The sequence below is a fragment of the Dama dama genome, chromosome 14 (genome assembly GCF_033118175.1).
Source record: "Dama dama isolate Ldn47 chromosome 14, ASM3311817v1, whole genome shotgun sequence".
NCBI classification, from domain to species: domain Eukaryota; kingdom Metazoa; phylum Chordata; class Mammalia; order Artiodactyla; family Cervidae; genus Dama; species Dama dama.
Window position 1 is genome coordinate 59,990,284 of NC_083694.1, and position 14,499 is coordinate 60,004,782.

The window sequence follows — 14,499 nt, forward strand, 5'->3', positions numbered from 1 at the left end:
ACATAATAATTTACCTATCATAAAACTACCCCCTCAGCTACCCCCTCATCCTTTCTCTTTCTTGATTGCTTCAACACTCATACTAAATCTGAGCTGATATTTTGACCATCTAGAACTCACAGGACTGTTATTGAGGCCTTTCTTTTTATTACGTTATGGTTTATCAAACAGAAAGTCAGATGCTTTTTTTTTAAAGCTTTATTGAGATGTACTTAATATACCAAAAAAAATTGGACACAATGTATACATTTTGATGAGTTTGACATAAATATATTGTGATACCATCCAATGGCAACCCACTCCAGTATCCTTGCCTGGGAAATCTCATGGACAGAGGAGCCTGGAGGGCTGTAGTCCATGGGATCACAAGAGTTGGACATAGCAACTAAACCACCACCACCATCACCAAAGTCCATCAAGGCAGTTTCCCCTGCAGGGTCTAGTAGAACAGAGCAGAAGCCTGCATGTAGTGAGGGCTCAGGAGGGCCTGCTTCCAGAATTTCTCCACCCCCATCTCACCCAGTGTAGTGTCTGCCGGATTCTTCTACCTGGGTAGATCAACCCATTGCTCCGTACACACCTCAACCAATTTCCAAGTAAGACTCACCAGGACCCACTCCTTTTGGGGTCGTCTCCTATAAAATGAAATCCAATGGCTTGTTTATTCTACCCACTTCCCCTCCCCCACTTTTCTTTTTAATCCTCACAAATATTGTATGATGTAGGCTTATAGATGATAACCTAAAACTCAAAAGTCTTAACAAGCTGGCTTAAGGTAGCTAGACATTTAACCATGTCACATAATGCCAGTAGCTGCATGTCAAAGGGAATGAAATTCTGAGGAGTAGAGTTAAATTATTAGGAACTTGTAAAAGAATGTCTTTAGCCCACCCATTCAGAGCTCTCCCTCCCGTCCCCAGAGTATGGAGAATCTAAGCTTCCCTCATTCGTGGTCATGATTAAAATATCTATGCTTAGATGGAGTGAGGTTGGGGCAAGGATTCTAGAGAGTCATTATCCTTCCAGTTCCCCTTTGCTTCCAATTCCTAGGAAAACTAGATGGAGCCTTTTTCCTTTGGTTCTGCCTTATTCTTCCTTGTTAATTTTCTTGTTCAAAAGTTAAGGTGTAAGGACCTCCCTGGCAGCCCAGTGGTTAGAACTTCACCTTCCAGTGCAGGGGATGCAGTTGGATCCCTGGGGAGGAAAGTAATCGCGCATGCCTTGCCACCAAAAAAAAAAAAAAAAAAACCCAAAAACCCAGAAACAATAGTGTAACAAATTCAATAAAGCCTTAAAAAAAAGTTAAGGTGTAGCAGGGGTAAATTGTCTGGCTGTTACAAGCTTCTGCCCTCTAGTTTTAGGAGCTGTGAGCCTTCTGAAAATTGCAAAGGAAGGGGGTACTTTCAGTGTTATTTACAGGGGGCTCAGCGCTGTCTCAGGATGAGGGGGAGGGCTGGTATGCATGCGCTGAACATCCACTGTGCAAGTAGGGACTAACTCTCCATCAGAAGCTCACACCTTGCACGCGTGGGATGATCTGGTAACCATGTTGCACCACAGGAGAGATGAGCCATGATTCCCAGCCCCCCCACCAGGCGGAAATAAAATATTCTCCAGGCACTAGTCCAGTTTTGCGCTTCTCCTTGCTCCTGGTGACCTTGGAGCTCCACACTTTCCCCTAGAGATTCTACCGTCTTCCTGGTTGTCACCTCTGGATCCCTTCCCTTTCTTTCTCACCCACAACCTTGGGTATCTTTTCAGGCCTTGTCCAGCCCTGCAGCTCCTCCTTCCCGTGGCCTAGCTCATACTCCTTCAGTGCCTTGGGGTGGGGTTAGTAGGGAGTCTGCTTTTCATCTACACTCCTTCCTAGTGATTTGGCAAAACTCCATTTTCTACTTCACTTAGGCCTGCTCTTTTTTTCATATTGCAAGTGTATTTTGGATTGTTTTAACCTAAAAATTATTATTTATTTATTTATTTTTTTGCCATTACAATATGACCTCATCTTGCAGCAATGTCTTTCACTAATTAGGAGAAAAGTTAAATATAAGGGCAGACAAGAAAATCCCAAATATTAATATGTTAAGATATTTTTCTCTATACAAATATAAAAGTTTTATCTATATAAATATAAAAGGTGGAGAGATACCAAAACCACGTTTTGATGTCTCTCTTCTGAGTTTCTCAGATGTTTCTCTTCTGAGTACTTTTGAGGTCAGATACTGATGAGCTCGTTTCTTATAGTAAATTAATGCCTCAAATATTATTATGTCTCAACAACATGTATCTCTGAGGTGAAATAATAAATATTTAGCAGGGGCCTTCAAACCACAAAGGATTATTACTGAGGCCTGATAAAATGGAATGGGCAGGCCTGCTATTCAGGTGATAAGAAACTTTCTGTATTCCTCATATCACAGTAGGTACGAGCACTCTGACAGTAACCCTAATCACGGTGGAATGCAAAATCAACTGAAGAGAAATCTGGAAAAAACAAATAAAAAACTCAAATAGAATTTTGAAGAGAAAGGTGTAATCTTTACCATTGTCCACCAGAGGGCACCATCTTTCCATGAGCTGGGAACGGGACACCTGCTCTTCGTTTGTACTGGAATGGCAACCTACTCCAGTATTCTTGCCTGGAGAACCCCATGAACAGAGAAGTCTGGCGGGTTACAGTCCATGGGGTCACAAAGAGTCGGACACGACTGAGCGACTAACACACTCATCAATTTAAAAGAAACGAGGGAGGTGTAAAGAAGGTAAAAAAATGTATAAGCGAGTGTTTTCCAAGCATCTAGTAAGCATAATGAAGGTCTGTTTGTTTCCTATTAAACTTAAATGTGTGGACATGAATAAGCACAGATTCAACATAGATGTAGGGTATATGTGTATAGATCTATATACCTAGATGCATAGGTAGATGGATATATAGACATATGAATATCTATGTAGACATATAGATACAGGTAGCTATATACACATAAATATATAGATATATATGTGTGTGTGTCTCTCAAAAACATAGCAGTGTCAAAATGCTTGAGCTAAAATGACTTTTTTAAGCAACTCTATAAAAATCATCAAAATGCTTGTTTAACTCATCACAGAATAGGCATACAATGAATAGTTGACTGAATGTCTAAATAAACATCTAGTGTAGGTGTAACATGGATGAAACGTCAGTTTAGTTCTGATCTGGGTTTTGAGGGATAAGCAGGAGTTTGTTAGCGGAGTTCAGGGCAGGCATGCTGAGGTGGTACATTCCTGTACTCATAAGCCTGGTGGTACAGTTCCAGTGATGGAATTTCATGGCCCGATAGTACCAGAGAAAACTACTGAGTTCCTGCCCCACCTAAGAAAGGTAGTTAAGGAAGAACCCTGAAAATTGTTTTATGGAAAGCTTGATAATTTACTTTTCAGGTTAAAGGCAGAAAGTTATTAACAGGCTGTTACAAGGGAGCATGATGCCAACAAGAACAAAATGTTTGGTATTGCTTGTGTCATAATAAATATTCAATATTTTATGGTACATATTTAATAAACTAATTAGTAAACTTTTAAACATGGCATACAAAATTACTTATAAATATAATTTTACTTTAAATTGCTTTCACTTGTTCCTCATTTTTCAATAAAATCATACTTTGGATAAATTTTCCTAAACAGAATTTTCCTAAACTACAATTTCTTAGACATTTCATATTTTGAGTTGAAAATATGATTTCAAAAAAAATTTAAATACCAGGTAGATTTACAAACCTAACAAAGAAAATTCTCCTAAGAACTTTAAAAGGCTCTTGTAAATTTAATGTCAGACTTTTAAATAAATACAAAACAAAAACTTAGCATCTTATTATGTAAAAAACAACATTCACAAAATAGCACACCTTTTTTTAAAGTATGTTTGCATGTGTTTCTTAATGTTTTATGTATTCCAAGATGGTTGTAGCCTACCATGTTTCTTCAATCATCAGTTACCTCATTTATTAATCAGCTTAACGGGTATACATGCCCACTCATCTTAAGAGAATTCGGGGTGAACTCTTGATAGTTTAATAATCACATTTATTCCTTAGATTATCACCTCTTTGGAAAAGAGCTAGCATAGCCTGGGCAAAAGAAATTCTTTTAGTTCTCCTCCTAAAAGAGTGGCCTATTCAGCACGATCTATACCCACATTCCTTAAGACACTATGCTTTTAGACTTGTCTTCAATAAAGCTATGTGAAGCCACTCTCTACTCCGAATCACTGCCCTACTGTCTTCCCTGCAGCTCAAGGAGGCTAACTACTGGATCTACTAGCAACCAAATAGAGTGCTGTCACCCCAGTAATAGCAAGGACTGAAAGCCAACAATGAATTACATGCAGTTAGATTCCTGACCCTTTCAAGACCTAGAATTCCCCAAGTAAAAGGGTGTCAGATGTCTCCCCAAGTTGTATGATGATAAGAATCACCCAAGGTATTCATTAAACACATATATTACCAGGTCCCTGCTCTGGTAGAAAAGCCTGGGTGAGGCACAAGAGTTTTGTATATTTTACAAGTTGCCAGATGGTTATTATTATCAGGCAAATATAAAATAGATTATTTTTTAAAAACTATACCTGAGTTCACATCTCAGCTCTAACACTTCCCAGTTGTGTGTTGGATCAGATCCAGCTTAACAATGATTTCCCAAAGCTCTGGGCATCTACTTTACTCCAGTAATCTCTTTGATGAAAGTTTGGAAGAGACTCAGTGAATACTTGGAAGGATAATGCAAGGTTCTTCCTAAAGGACAAAATACTTTCTTTTATTTAAGAGCTTCTAGGTCTGAACTCAGGATTGAAAATTGGATGAGGGGTCTAGAATTCTACAGGACAGCTCATTTTTGGTTAGTATTCATATTATTTCTTTCACTCAAATATTTGAGCACTTCCATGTGAAAGAAACTGCTCTAGATGTTTGGGATGCATCATTAAATAAAACAATAAAAAAAATTCCTGCCACCATGGAGTTTATGTTCTCAACTAGAATTTGAGCAAGTTGCCACATATTTTTTTTCCAAAGGACTCTATGATCAATAGCCATCACCAAGAACCTGTGGGTGGATCATTCTGATATCCACATGCCAGAGCTACTACTATTTTATTTATTTATTTGGCTGTGCTGGGTTCTAGTGTGGCACACAGGATCTTCGATCTTCATTGCAGCATACAGGATCTTTAGTTTTCACGTGCAAACTCTTAGTTGTGGCATGTGGGATCTAGTCCCCTGATCAGGGATCAAACTAGAGCCCCTATACTGGGAGCAGAGTCTTAGCCACTGGACCACCAGCAAAGTCCCCATAGTTACTATTATGATATCAACATATACTTTATCTTTGGCGGTTAGCAGCACCTCCCATTAAAATTGTTGCCAAAATCTTGGCTCCCAGTCCACTGATGCCAAATAGAAATACAGAGACAGAATTTGGAGGAAATAGAAAACAGTATCTTTATTATTTTTGCCAGGCAAAACTGAAACACAACAGGCTAGCACCTCAATAACTGTGCCCCAATCTCTCAGGAATAGGGAAAGGTTTTATATCCTTATGAAGGTCTTGCATTTTTTTTCTCTTGCAAAGTTTCAAAATGACCACAGCTAGCATCAGGCAACTCAGCAACTAGGCCTGAAGTTATTGGCCCTTGACCTTCTTTCTGAAATGCAGAATGCTAGAAGAGAGTGTAGGGGGAGAAGAATGCCAGGTGCAGAGTATAATCTATATGGAATCAAAGAGTAATTAGCTTTGTGAAGCTTTGTGAAGGACATGTCTAGTTACAAGTGTTTACCAGCAGCAACAGCTAAAGAATAACCAAGATTGTTTAACTCTTGCAGGCCTGTTTGGTTGGTATGTGCCAAAGGCTATTCACTCATTTCTGTTTTTGCTCCAACAAAATCAAAGCTAATCTGCAACCACAGCATCTTCTTCCAGCCTTTGTGGCCATCTCCACTACTGCTGGCGCCATCACCAGTGAACGTTTGCTGTCATAGGCACCACCATGCGTTATCTCTCCTTGCCCCTGAGTCTTTGAGTCACCCCTTAGAAATGAAAAGTTCTGGATGGAGGATCTGATCGCTGAATCTAGGACAGGTGTCCAAGTCTTAGGTGCCAGGACAGCCAAAGTGCTGTCTGGTCCCTCAGGCATTTATAATGGGAGACAGTCCCTCCAAGACTCACACAATGTTTCATCTCAAATAAGGAGAATGGTCAGAGACTGACTGACCAAAACAAAACTCCACAAAAGCCTAATCAATGCACTTATTCTTGACCCCTTTGGTGTTCAAGATCCTCTTTGGGCTAATTTATGTGTATCCCAGGACAGTGTGTGGAGGGATCTAAATGTGGCAAATCAGACCCAAAGCTGGGACTACTCAAAATGATTTGCCTCTCCTTCAAGTGAACATGAGCTTAGTCTTCAAACCCATTTGAAGGCAATAAAAAATGAGTAACAAAAGTTAATTTCCACATTAAGATATTCTGAACACTTGTCTTACAACAGGTCATTCTCTGTGAGTAAAATTATGCTGAGTTCCAAATCGCCAACTTGTGACAAATGTTTTAGACCTTGGTATGTTGGGAATATGTTAGAAACTTCTATTTTCTCTTCATTTATTATTGTTCTTCATCTCTAAGACTCTTTCCATGTGGACAAAAAACTTTCTGCTCTTGTCTTTGAGTTGCTCATGACCCCAGAAGTAGGCCTGGCCCAGTTTACCATTGAAAAAACATTATACCATTTATACCATCCGTGGGTTTCCCTGGTGTCTCGGTTGGTAAAGAATCTGCCTGCAGTTCAGGAGACCTGGGTTCGATCCCTGTGTTGGGAAGATCCCTGGAGGAGGGCATGGCAACCCACTCCAGTATTCTTGCCTGGAGAATCCCCATGAACAGAGGAGCCTGGTAGGCTACAGTCCATGGGGTCGCAAAGAGTCGGACACAACTGAGAGACTAAACACACACATACTATCCTGAGAAAAATTAAAATGAAAGAATTATAACTTCTTTCCCAGATCGCCTCTTTCATACCTCTGTTTTCTTGGAGTAATTGGCCTAAACGAATGAGGAATTGGTCAGGAATAGAACATTCTTGGTCAAAACTGGTCACAGAAAATCTCCAGTTCATTTGTATGCTGTGATTCGATGAAAATGTTGAATAGCTCTGTTTCAGTCTTACGGTTAATTTCTTAGATATGCGGGATACCTTTTTCTAAGTAGCTCTTTCCATACAGATATTCTTTACATCTTACTTTATAACATTTGTGGGAAAGTCTAATTAAACATATAAGGATATACATAAGAAGTAGTGGAAGAAATTATACAGAAAAATACATTATTGTGAGAAAGTCCATGAGAGTTATTTCTAACCCCATTAAAGTATGTTTTTCATGTGAAAGGAAGGTTTGATTTACTGGCATATTTGAAATAACACAAGCTCTTGAATCAAATAGGCAGAGTCCAATCTCAGTGTTGCATTTACTATTTTGCATTGAAAAGGAAGTGAAGATAATCCCTATTTTGCATGACTAAGAATTGAATGAAAATAAAGTACAAACACCTAGTCTAATTCTCCTACATGAAAGCTAATGTTTGTTCAATCTCTTTTCAAACCCACAACCAACCAGAGGAAGCTATCTGGAAAAGAAGAGAAGGGGTAGAAAACAGCATGGATATTAGGTTGAATTTTCCAGCTTATCTGAGAGTCAAGTCATTAAATATTCATTGAATACCAGTTAAATTTCTAGAAGGATATTAGATCCAAAAGACACATCAGAAGTTAACAGATTCCTACTCCCTCAAAGAATGAAGTCAAGTTCAAGAGACAGAACTTCAACTCAGGATCTATAATTAGACAATAATTAAAAGGAAACTGTCAATGCACACCAAATAGTATGGACTAAAACCCTAGGTATAGAAAGAGTCTGTATAGTTAAGGGAATTCAGGAGCTCAGTTAACATAAGATTTATCTTCAGATTGAGTTCTATACCAGAGGTATAGAATCTGGAACCCCTAGCAGGAGGTGTCACTGTGCACTCATAAGGGGCAGGGTTCTGTTGACTGGGGGCTGATTTCGCTCCTAAATAATCACAGTAGCAGGAAGATCAAGGCAATATGAGCAATGCTGGTGAGTCTCTGAGAGGGATGTCTCAGCAGCTTTGAGCACCCCAAGTAAGGCAAACCACTCACCTTCGCGGTGTTAACAGGAATGAGTCAGTCAGGGACACCACATGTAGACTCTGTGTTATTCTTCTCTCTCCTCCCCTTCCCCCAACTCATGCCATCAGATCTTTGAGGATCAGATAGGGTCCCATTGATAACACAACCAAGGCAACTAGGAGGAATACCTTAAAGGGAAGGATTAACATGCATATCAGTCATTGCGTGTCATACCTCCTCCAGGGAGAAGGCTGGCATGAGATTTGGGGTTATCCAACAGTTTATTTATTACCAAATCAGCATCACTGTTGTATAGGATGAATGTTGAAAGCCTCAGATTATTCTGAAGTTTGAAGGCAGAACAGGTAAGAATGGAGAAACAGGAATGCAGAAACAGGATGGGGAAGGGGAGTATATGGACAGCCTTCTTCCTACACCCCATGGAGACTGTATTGTTAATGCCAAGCTCTGTCACAGTCCAGCCCCTCGTCACCATCAGTGTATGTGTGGCTGCAAAAACAATCGATGGAGAAGTTTCTTCCAAACATCACTTTCCTGCGGTCAGATCCTCTCAATAGTCTGTTCAACAAATCCATACCAGGCTTTATGAATGACAAACAAGTGAACAAAAGTCCAAAACATTGAAGATCTTCTCTTGAAAGAACAATTCACTCAACACTACAGAACACTTTGCAAACAGTTAGTGTCTAGAGGAAAAACAATGAACAGACAGACGTCTTTCCTCTCATGGAGAGCTCAGTCTGGTGAGGAAGATACATACATCAGTGAGTGAAAACAATGACTTGTTGATTGTTGTGATGGAAGTTGTACATGACCATGTGAGGTGACAGGGAGTAGTGATCAATTTTACTATTGTGGTACATTCCGCCATTCTTGGTTCACCAGGGAGATTACATGTAAAACCATTTCTTGATAGATAACAATTTGCGAAGCAGCCTGGGGTTGAGAGGATGTTTCAGGGGATGGAAATGTGGGAACAAAGATACAGAGGTTGGATGTGAGAGTGCATTAGCTTGTGCAGGAAAGAGCAGTATCTTGGCAGGTCAACAGGAGGTAACATGGAGTGGAGCCTCCCAGGTGAGGCTTGGAAGGAACACAAAAACCAGATTGGGTGAAGCCTCAGATACTGTACTAAGGAATTTAGTCTTCATCTTGTAGGACAATGAAGAATTGCTGAAGAGTTTTAACAATAATATGGTGGCAGTGATTAGAAATAGCAAGAACATTTGAAGAAACTGATGCAACAGTCGAGATGAGAAATGATAGAGGCCTGAAATAAGAAAGTGACTTTTTATGGATGGAGATGCAAGAATAGATGCCACAGATACATAAAACGAGAAAGCACATGCCGCTCCACTGCATGTGGGAGTATTGAGAGAGAAAAACAGAGAGCAAGAGAAACCAGATGGTTTTCAGGTTTCTGGTTCAGACAGTTGGATGGTGGTTCCAGTAACTGAGACTGGGAATACAGGAAAAGGAGCAGGTTGGGGGGAAAAAACTATCAGATCAGCTTTGAAAATGTGGAGATGAAAGTGCCTGATGGGTGTCATGTGGAGACATCCCATAGTTCATTGAATACTGAACCTAGAGTCGAAGAAAGAAGTCTGGACTGAGAACATAGATTCTTAAGTTATCTATGTGGGATAGATTAAATAAATCAGGGAATTATAAAAAGATGTGCAGAGGGCTGAAGAGAGAGACAGAAAAACATAATAATTTACACTAGATAACAAAAAAGACATCTGTGGAACAGAGGGCAGAAATTGGCATCTGCTCTATTATAATAGTGTTTGGTTGTCTGGGTTTCTCTTTCTATTACAAGAAAATAATATAAAAAATAATTTAAAAAATTAAAAAAAAGAAAAGAATAACCACCAAAATATCATTAGGAAAAGCAATGAAGGGAATTGCTTAGTTTTCTTATATTATTGTAACTTCACCCTAGTGGAGTGACACTCTTCTCATCAGACATTTAGCTAGACTGAGAGATAGGTCTAGTGTCTAATATTTAGGTTTCTCATTTTATGAGTCTCTCATTACAAATTTTAAGTATGATAGAAAAATGCTGGGCCATTAATAGGACAGTTAATTTACTATTCACTAGTTAACATTAGACACTAAAAAGCATAGACAGTGAATTAGAGTAAACTTAGAGAGGCCACCAGTGGTCTCTATGCTTGGCTTTGAGACAGTCAGCATTTTTTCCTTGTATTAATTTGGGCAGCACAATAATCAAGCTTGAGAGAAATAATAAATATGTTATATAACCAATATTTTTCCAAAAAAAAGCTCTTTGGGGGTTTTAATGTTGGGCCCAAACCAACTAGTTGAAATTTGACTTGGTTTCTGTAAAGTGACTGCATAAATTAAAGATGGTGGAGTGAATAGTGTAATGTGAGAGTGCCCAGAGCTAACCTCATTTCTGGCCACACTAGTATAACTTAGAAGATGGGCAATAGTTGTCTTATGCTCTTCCCTGGGAAGAATGTGAAATGCTTGAATTATGGGTGCCTCTCCAGCCAATGGCAGGGGAGCCAAATGGAAAGAAGGCCACACAAGGAAGTACTGAAGAAATGCTTAGTGACTAGCCAGAGTGGGCAGAGGTAAGCAAAATGTTGTGATGTCTTTATAAATATGGAGCAGTGCCCTTTAAAAGAGAACTTAGGTGAATTTGGTCAAGCTTCAGAGGGCAGAATTTCAACAAATAGAAAGAAAATAAAGGAAGGCAGTTCACAATAGGAAAGATATTACTAAACTATTTTCAGTTCTTTTCAGTTCAGTTGCTCAGTCGTGTCTGACTGTGACCCCATGGACTGCAACACTCCAGGTTTCCCTGTCCATCACCAACTCCCAGAGCTTGCTCATACTCATGTCCATCAAATCGGTGATGCCATCCAACCATCTCATCCTCTGTCATCCCCTTCTCCTGCCTTCAATCTTTCCCAGACTCAGGGTCTTTTCCAATCAGTCAATTCTTCACATCAGGTGGCCAAAGTATTGGAGTTTCACTGGAGAAGGGAATGGCAGACCACTTCAGTATTCTTGCCTTGAGAACCCCATGAACAGAATGAAAAAAACTATTTTATTTCTTCATAAATGGAATGGGCAGCCCTGTAAGGTGGCAAGCTTTCCACAGCTGGGAGTGTTTAAGCAGGGTTGCAGAGGAGGGTTCTGGAAAGGGGGGAAATTGAGTTGGATGACTTAAAGGCCATCATCATGTGGAAATTTGCCCTTGTGAAATGACCCATTCAATTGCTTCATTTTCTCATCCTAAATGCAATCCTGCTTATGAGGTTTTTTTTCTTCCCTTATAGAGATAATTGGTTCGACAAACCTTATAATTCTGCTAGAGGATGAAATCTTTGCTGATTTTTTCAACACATTTCTTTCTCTCCCGGTAAGGATTCTCAGACTTAAATCCAAATGTTTCATCAACAGCCAAATAGTGAATATCACTGAGCTGAGTGCCTTTTTAAAAAATAAATAAAAACTTCATATCAAATCAAAACTATTTCAATTTGAGCAAATAAATGTGAATCAGAAAATCCTCTAAAATCTCCAGGCGTTCCCATTACTGATATAATAAAATCCCAATCCCCAGCCTCCTTACCTGTCCATGGTTATCTCTCATCACACCCTTTGCTGGTACCCAGTGCTCCCGTGATCTATCTCTACCCTGCAGAGGGTATTCACCTGGCATTCTCTCCCTCCATGCCTCTCCCTGCCTGGGTTCTTAGTTTCTAAATTTTCACCCACCAAACTCTTAATCATTTTTCAGATAGCTACTTAAATCCTGCTCTCCTTAAGGAGTTCCTAGATCTCCCAATCAGAACTTATCTCGCCCACACTCTGCTACTCTCTTGTGTTGTATGAGTGTGTTTCCTCCACTGGACTGTGAAATTGTGAATTCCCCCAGGACAAGAACCATGGATTATTCACTCTGCTCTACTCCCGTAATTGGGTGTTTAACACATAGCAATTGCTGAGTTGTTAACTGGAAGCAAATCTATATAACTTCTTAATCTATGCAACCAAACAAACCTCATACGTCAAAATATTTTTAAACCCAGACCTACATCAATCCTGCATTTTTTTTTTTGTTTGAATATTTGGTTACATCTGAATGCTGGTGCCTTATAAATAGTTGCTTATCTCAGTGTGCCTTTTTCCATGGAATGCTACCTCATTGAAATTTCATACAACTAGGAAGAAACACTATTATTGCACAAATACCTATTGGGTGGTCACTTTGTGCCAGATGCTAGGCTTAGTACTGGGGACATGGATATTAATTATATACCATCGTGTCTTCAAGGAATTCCCAGTCTAATGTGAGAGACCAGTATTTAAGGTGAGTGCAAAAAAGGGTTGCGTGTAACATGACTGACATCTCTAGGAGGTGGTTTCACTGGAAGAACAGGCTATTCCTACTTGGGAGAATCAGAAAGGGACCGATGCAGAAGTGACACAAACCAAGTCTTGAAAAAACAACTAGGTATTTGATGATTGGCTGAGGGTGAAGATAGGGAGGGAAGGGTGGATAAAGAAGCAAGAAGAAATGACTGGAGGACTGAGTAGCAAGAGAAGAAGATGCCTTAGAAATGTGATACTCCAAGAGTTCGGCCAGAAATTGGAGCTTTAGCCTCTAGTTTATTACATATGCTTTGGGACTACTTTGAGACATTTTGATGACCACGGTGAGATAGATACCTGTAAACACAGAAACATAGAAGCATCAGTTCAGTTCAGTCGCTCAGTCGTGTCCGACTCCTTGCGACCCAATGAATCGCAGCACGCCAGGCCTCCCTGTCCATCACAAACTCCCGGAGTCTACCCAAACCCATGCCCATCGAGTCGGTGATGCCATCCAGTCATCTCATCCTCTGTCATCCCCTTCTCCTCCTGCCCCCAATCCCTCCCAGCATCAGGGTCTTTTCCAATGAGTCAACTCTTCGCATGAGGTGGCCAGAGTACTGGAGTTTCAGCTTCAGCATCAGTACTTCCAATGAACACCCAGGACTCATCTCCTTTAGGATGGACTGGTTGGATCTCCTTGCAGTCCAAGGGACTCTCAAGAGTCTTCTCCAACACCATAGTTCAAAAGCATCAATTTTTCGGCGCTCAACTTTCTTCACAGTCCAACTCTCACATCCACACATGACCACTGGAAAAACCATAGCCTTGACTAGATGGACCTTTCTTGGCAAAGTAATGTCTCTGCTTTTTAATATGCTATCTAGGTTGGTCATAACTTTCCTTCCAGGGAGTAAGCGTCTTTTAATTTCATGGCTACAGCACCATCTGCAGTGATTTTGGAGCCCAAAAAAATAAAGTCTGCCACTGTTTCCACTGTCTTTCCATCTATTTGCCATGAGGTGATGGGACCAGATGCCATGATCTGTTTTCTGAATGTTAAGCTTTAAGCCAACTTTTTCACTCTCCTCTTTCACTTACATCAAAAGGCTTTTTAGTTCCTCTTTACTTTCTCCCATAAGGGTGGTGTTATCTGCATATCTGAGGTTATTGATATTTCTCCTAGCAATCTTGATTCAAGCTTGTGCTTCATCCAGTCCAGCATTTCTCATGATGTACTCTGCATATAAGTTAAATAAGTAGGGTGACAATATACAGCCTTGACGTACTCCTTTTCCTATTTGGAACCAGTCTGTTGTTCCATGTCCAGTTCTAAGTGTTGCTTCCTGACCTGCATATAGGTTTCTCAAGAGGAAGGTCAGGTGGTCTGGTATTCCCATCTCTTTCAGAATTTTCCACAGTTTATTGTGAGCGTAGTCAATAAAGCAGAAATAGATGTTTTTCTGGAACTCTCTTGCTTTTTTGATGATCCAGCCGATATTGGCAATTTGATCTCTGGTTCCTCTGCCTTTTCTAAAACCAGCTTTAACATCTGGAAGTTCACGGTTCATGTATTGCTGAAGCCTGGCTTGGAGAATTTTGAGCATTACTTTACTAGTGTGTGAGATGAGTGCAATTGTGCAGTAGTTTGAGAATTCCTTGGGATTGCCTTTCTTTGGGATTGGAATGAAAAGTGACCTTTTCCAGTCCTGTGGCCACTGCTGAGTTTTCCAAATTTGCTGGCATATTGAGTGCAGCACTTTCACAGCATCATCTTTCAGGATTTGAAATAGCTCAACTGGAATTCCATCACATCCACTAGCTTGGTTCGTAGTAATGCTTTCTAAGGCCCACTTGACTTCACATTCCAGGATGTCTGGCTCTAGGTGAGTGATCACACCATTGTGATTATCTGGGTCATGAAGATCTTTTTTGTACAGTTC

At 40.1% G+C, this 14,499-nt stretch overlaps 1 protein-coding gene across 1 annotated transcript in view; it reads left to right on the top strand.

The window, feature by feature from the left end:
• The first annotated feature begins 8,137 nt into the window (after positions 1-8,137).
• The window catches only part of RGSL1 (regulator of G protein signaling like 1), a 50,204-nt gene continuing 43,842 nt past the window's right edge, over positions 8,138-14,499 (top strand). Inside the window, exons 1-2 of the mRNA XM_061161266.1 lie at positions 8,138-8,150; positions 11,518-11,600. Coding sequence (XP_061017249.1) covers positions 8,138-8,150; positions 11,518-11,600 — 96 coding nt within the window. The remainder of the gene's footprint in view (positions 8,151-11,517; positions 11,601-14,499) is intronic.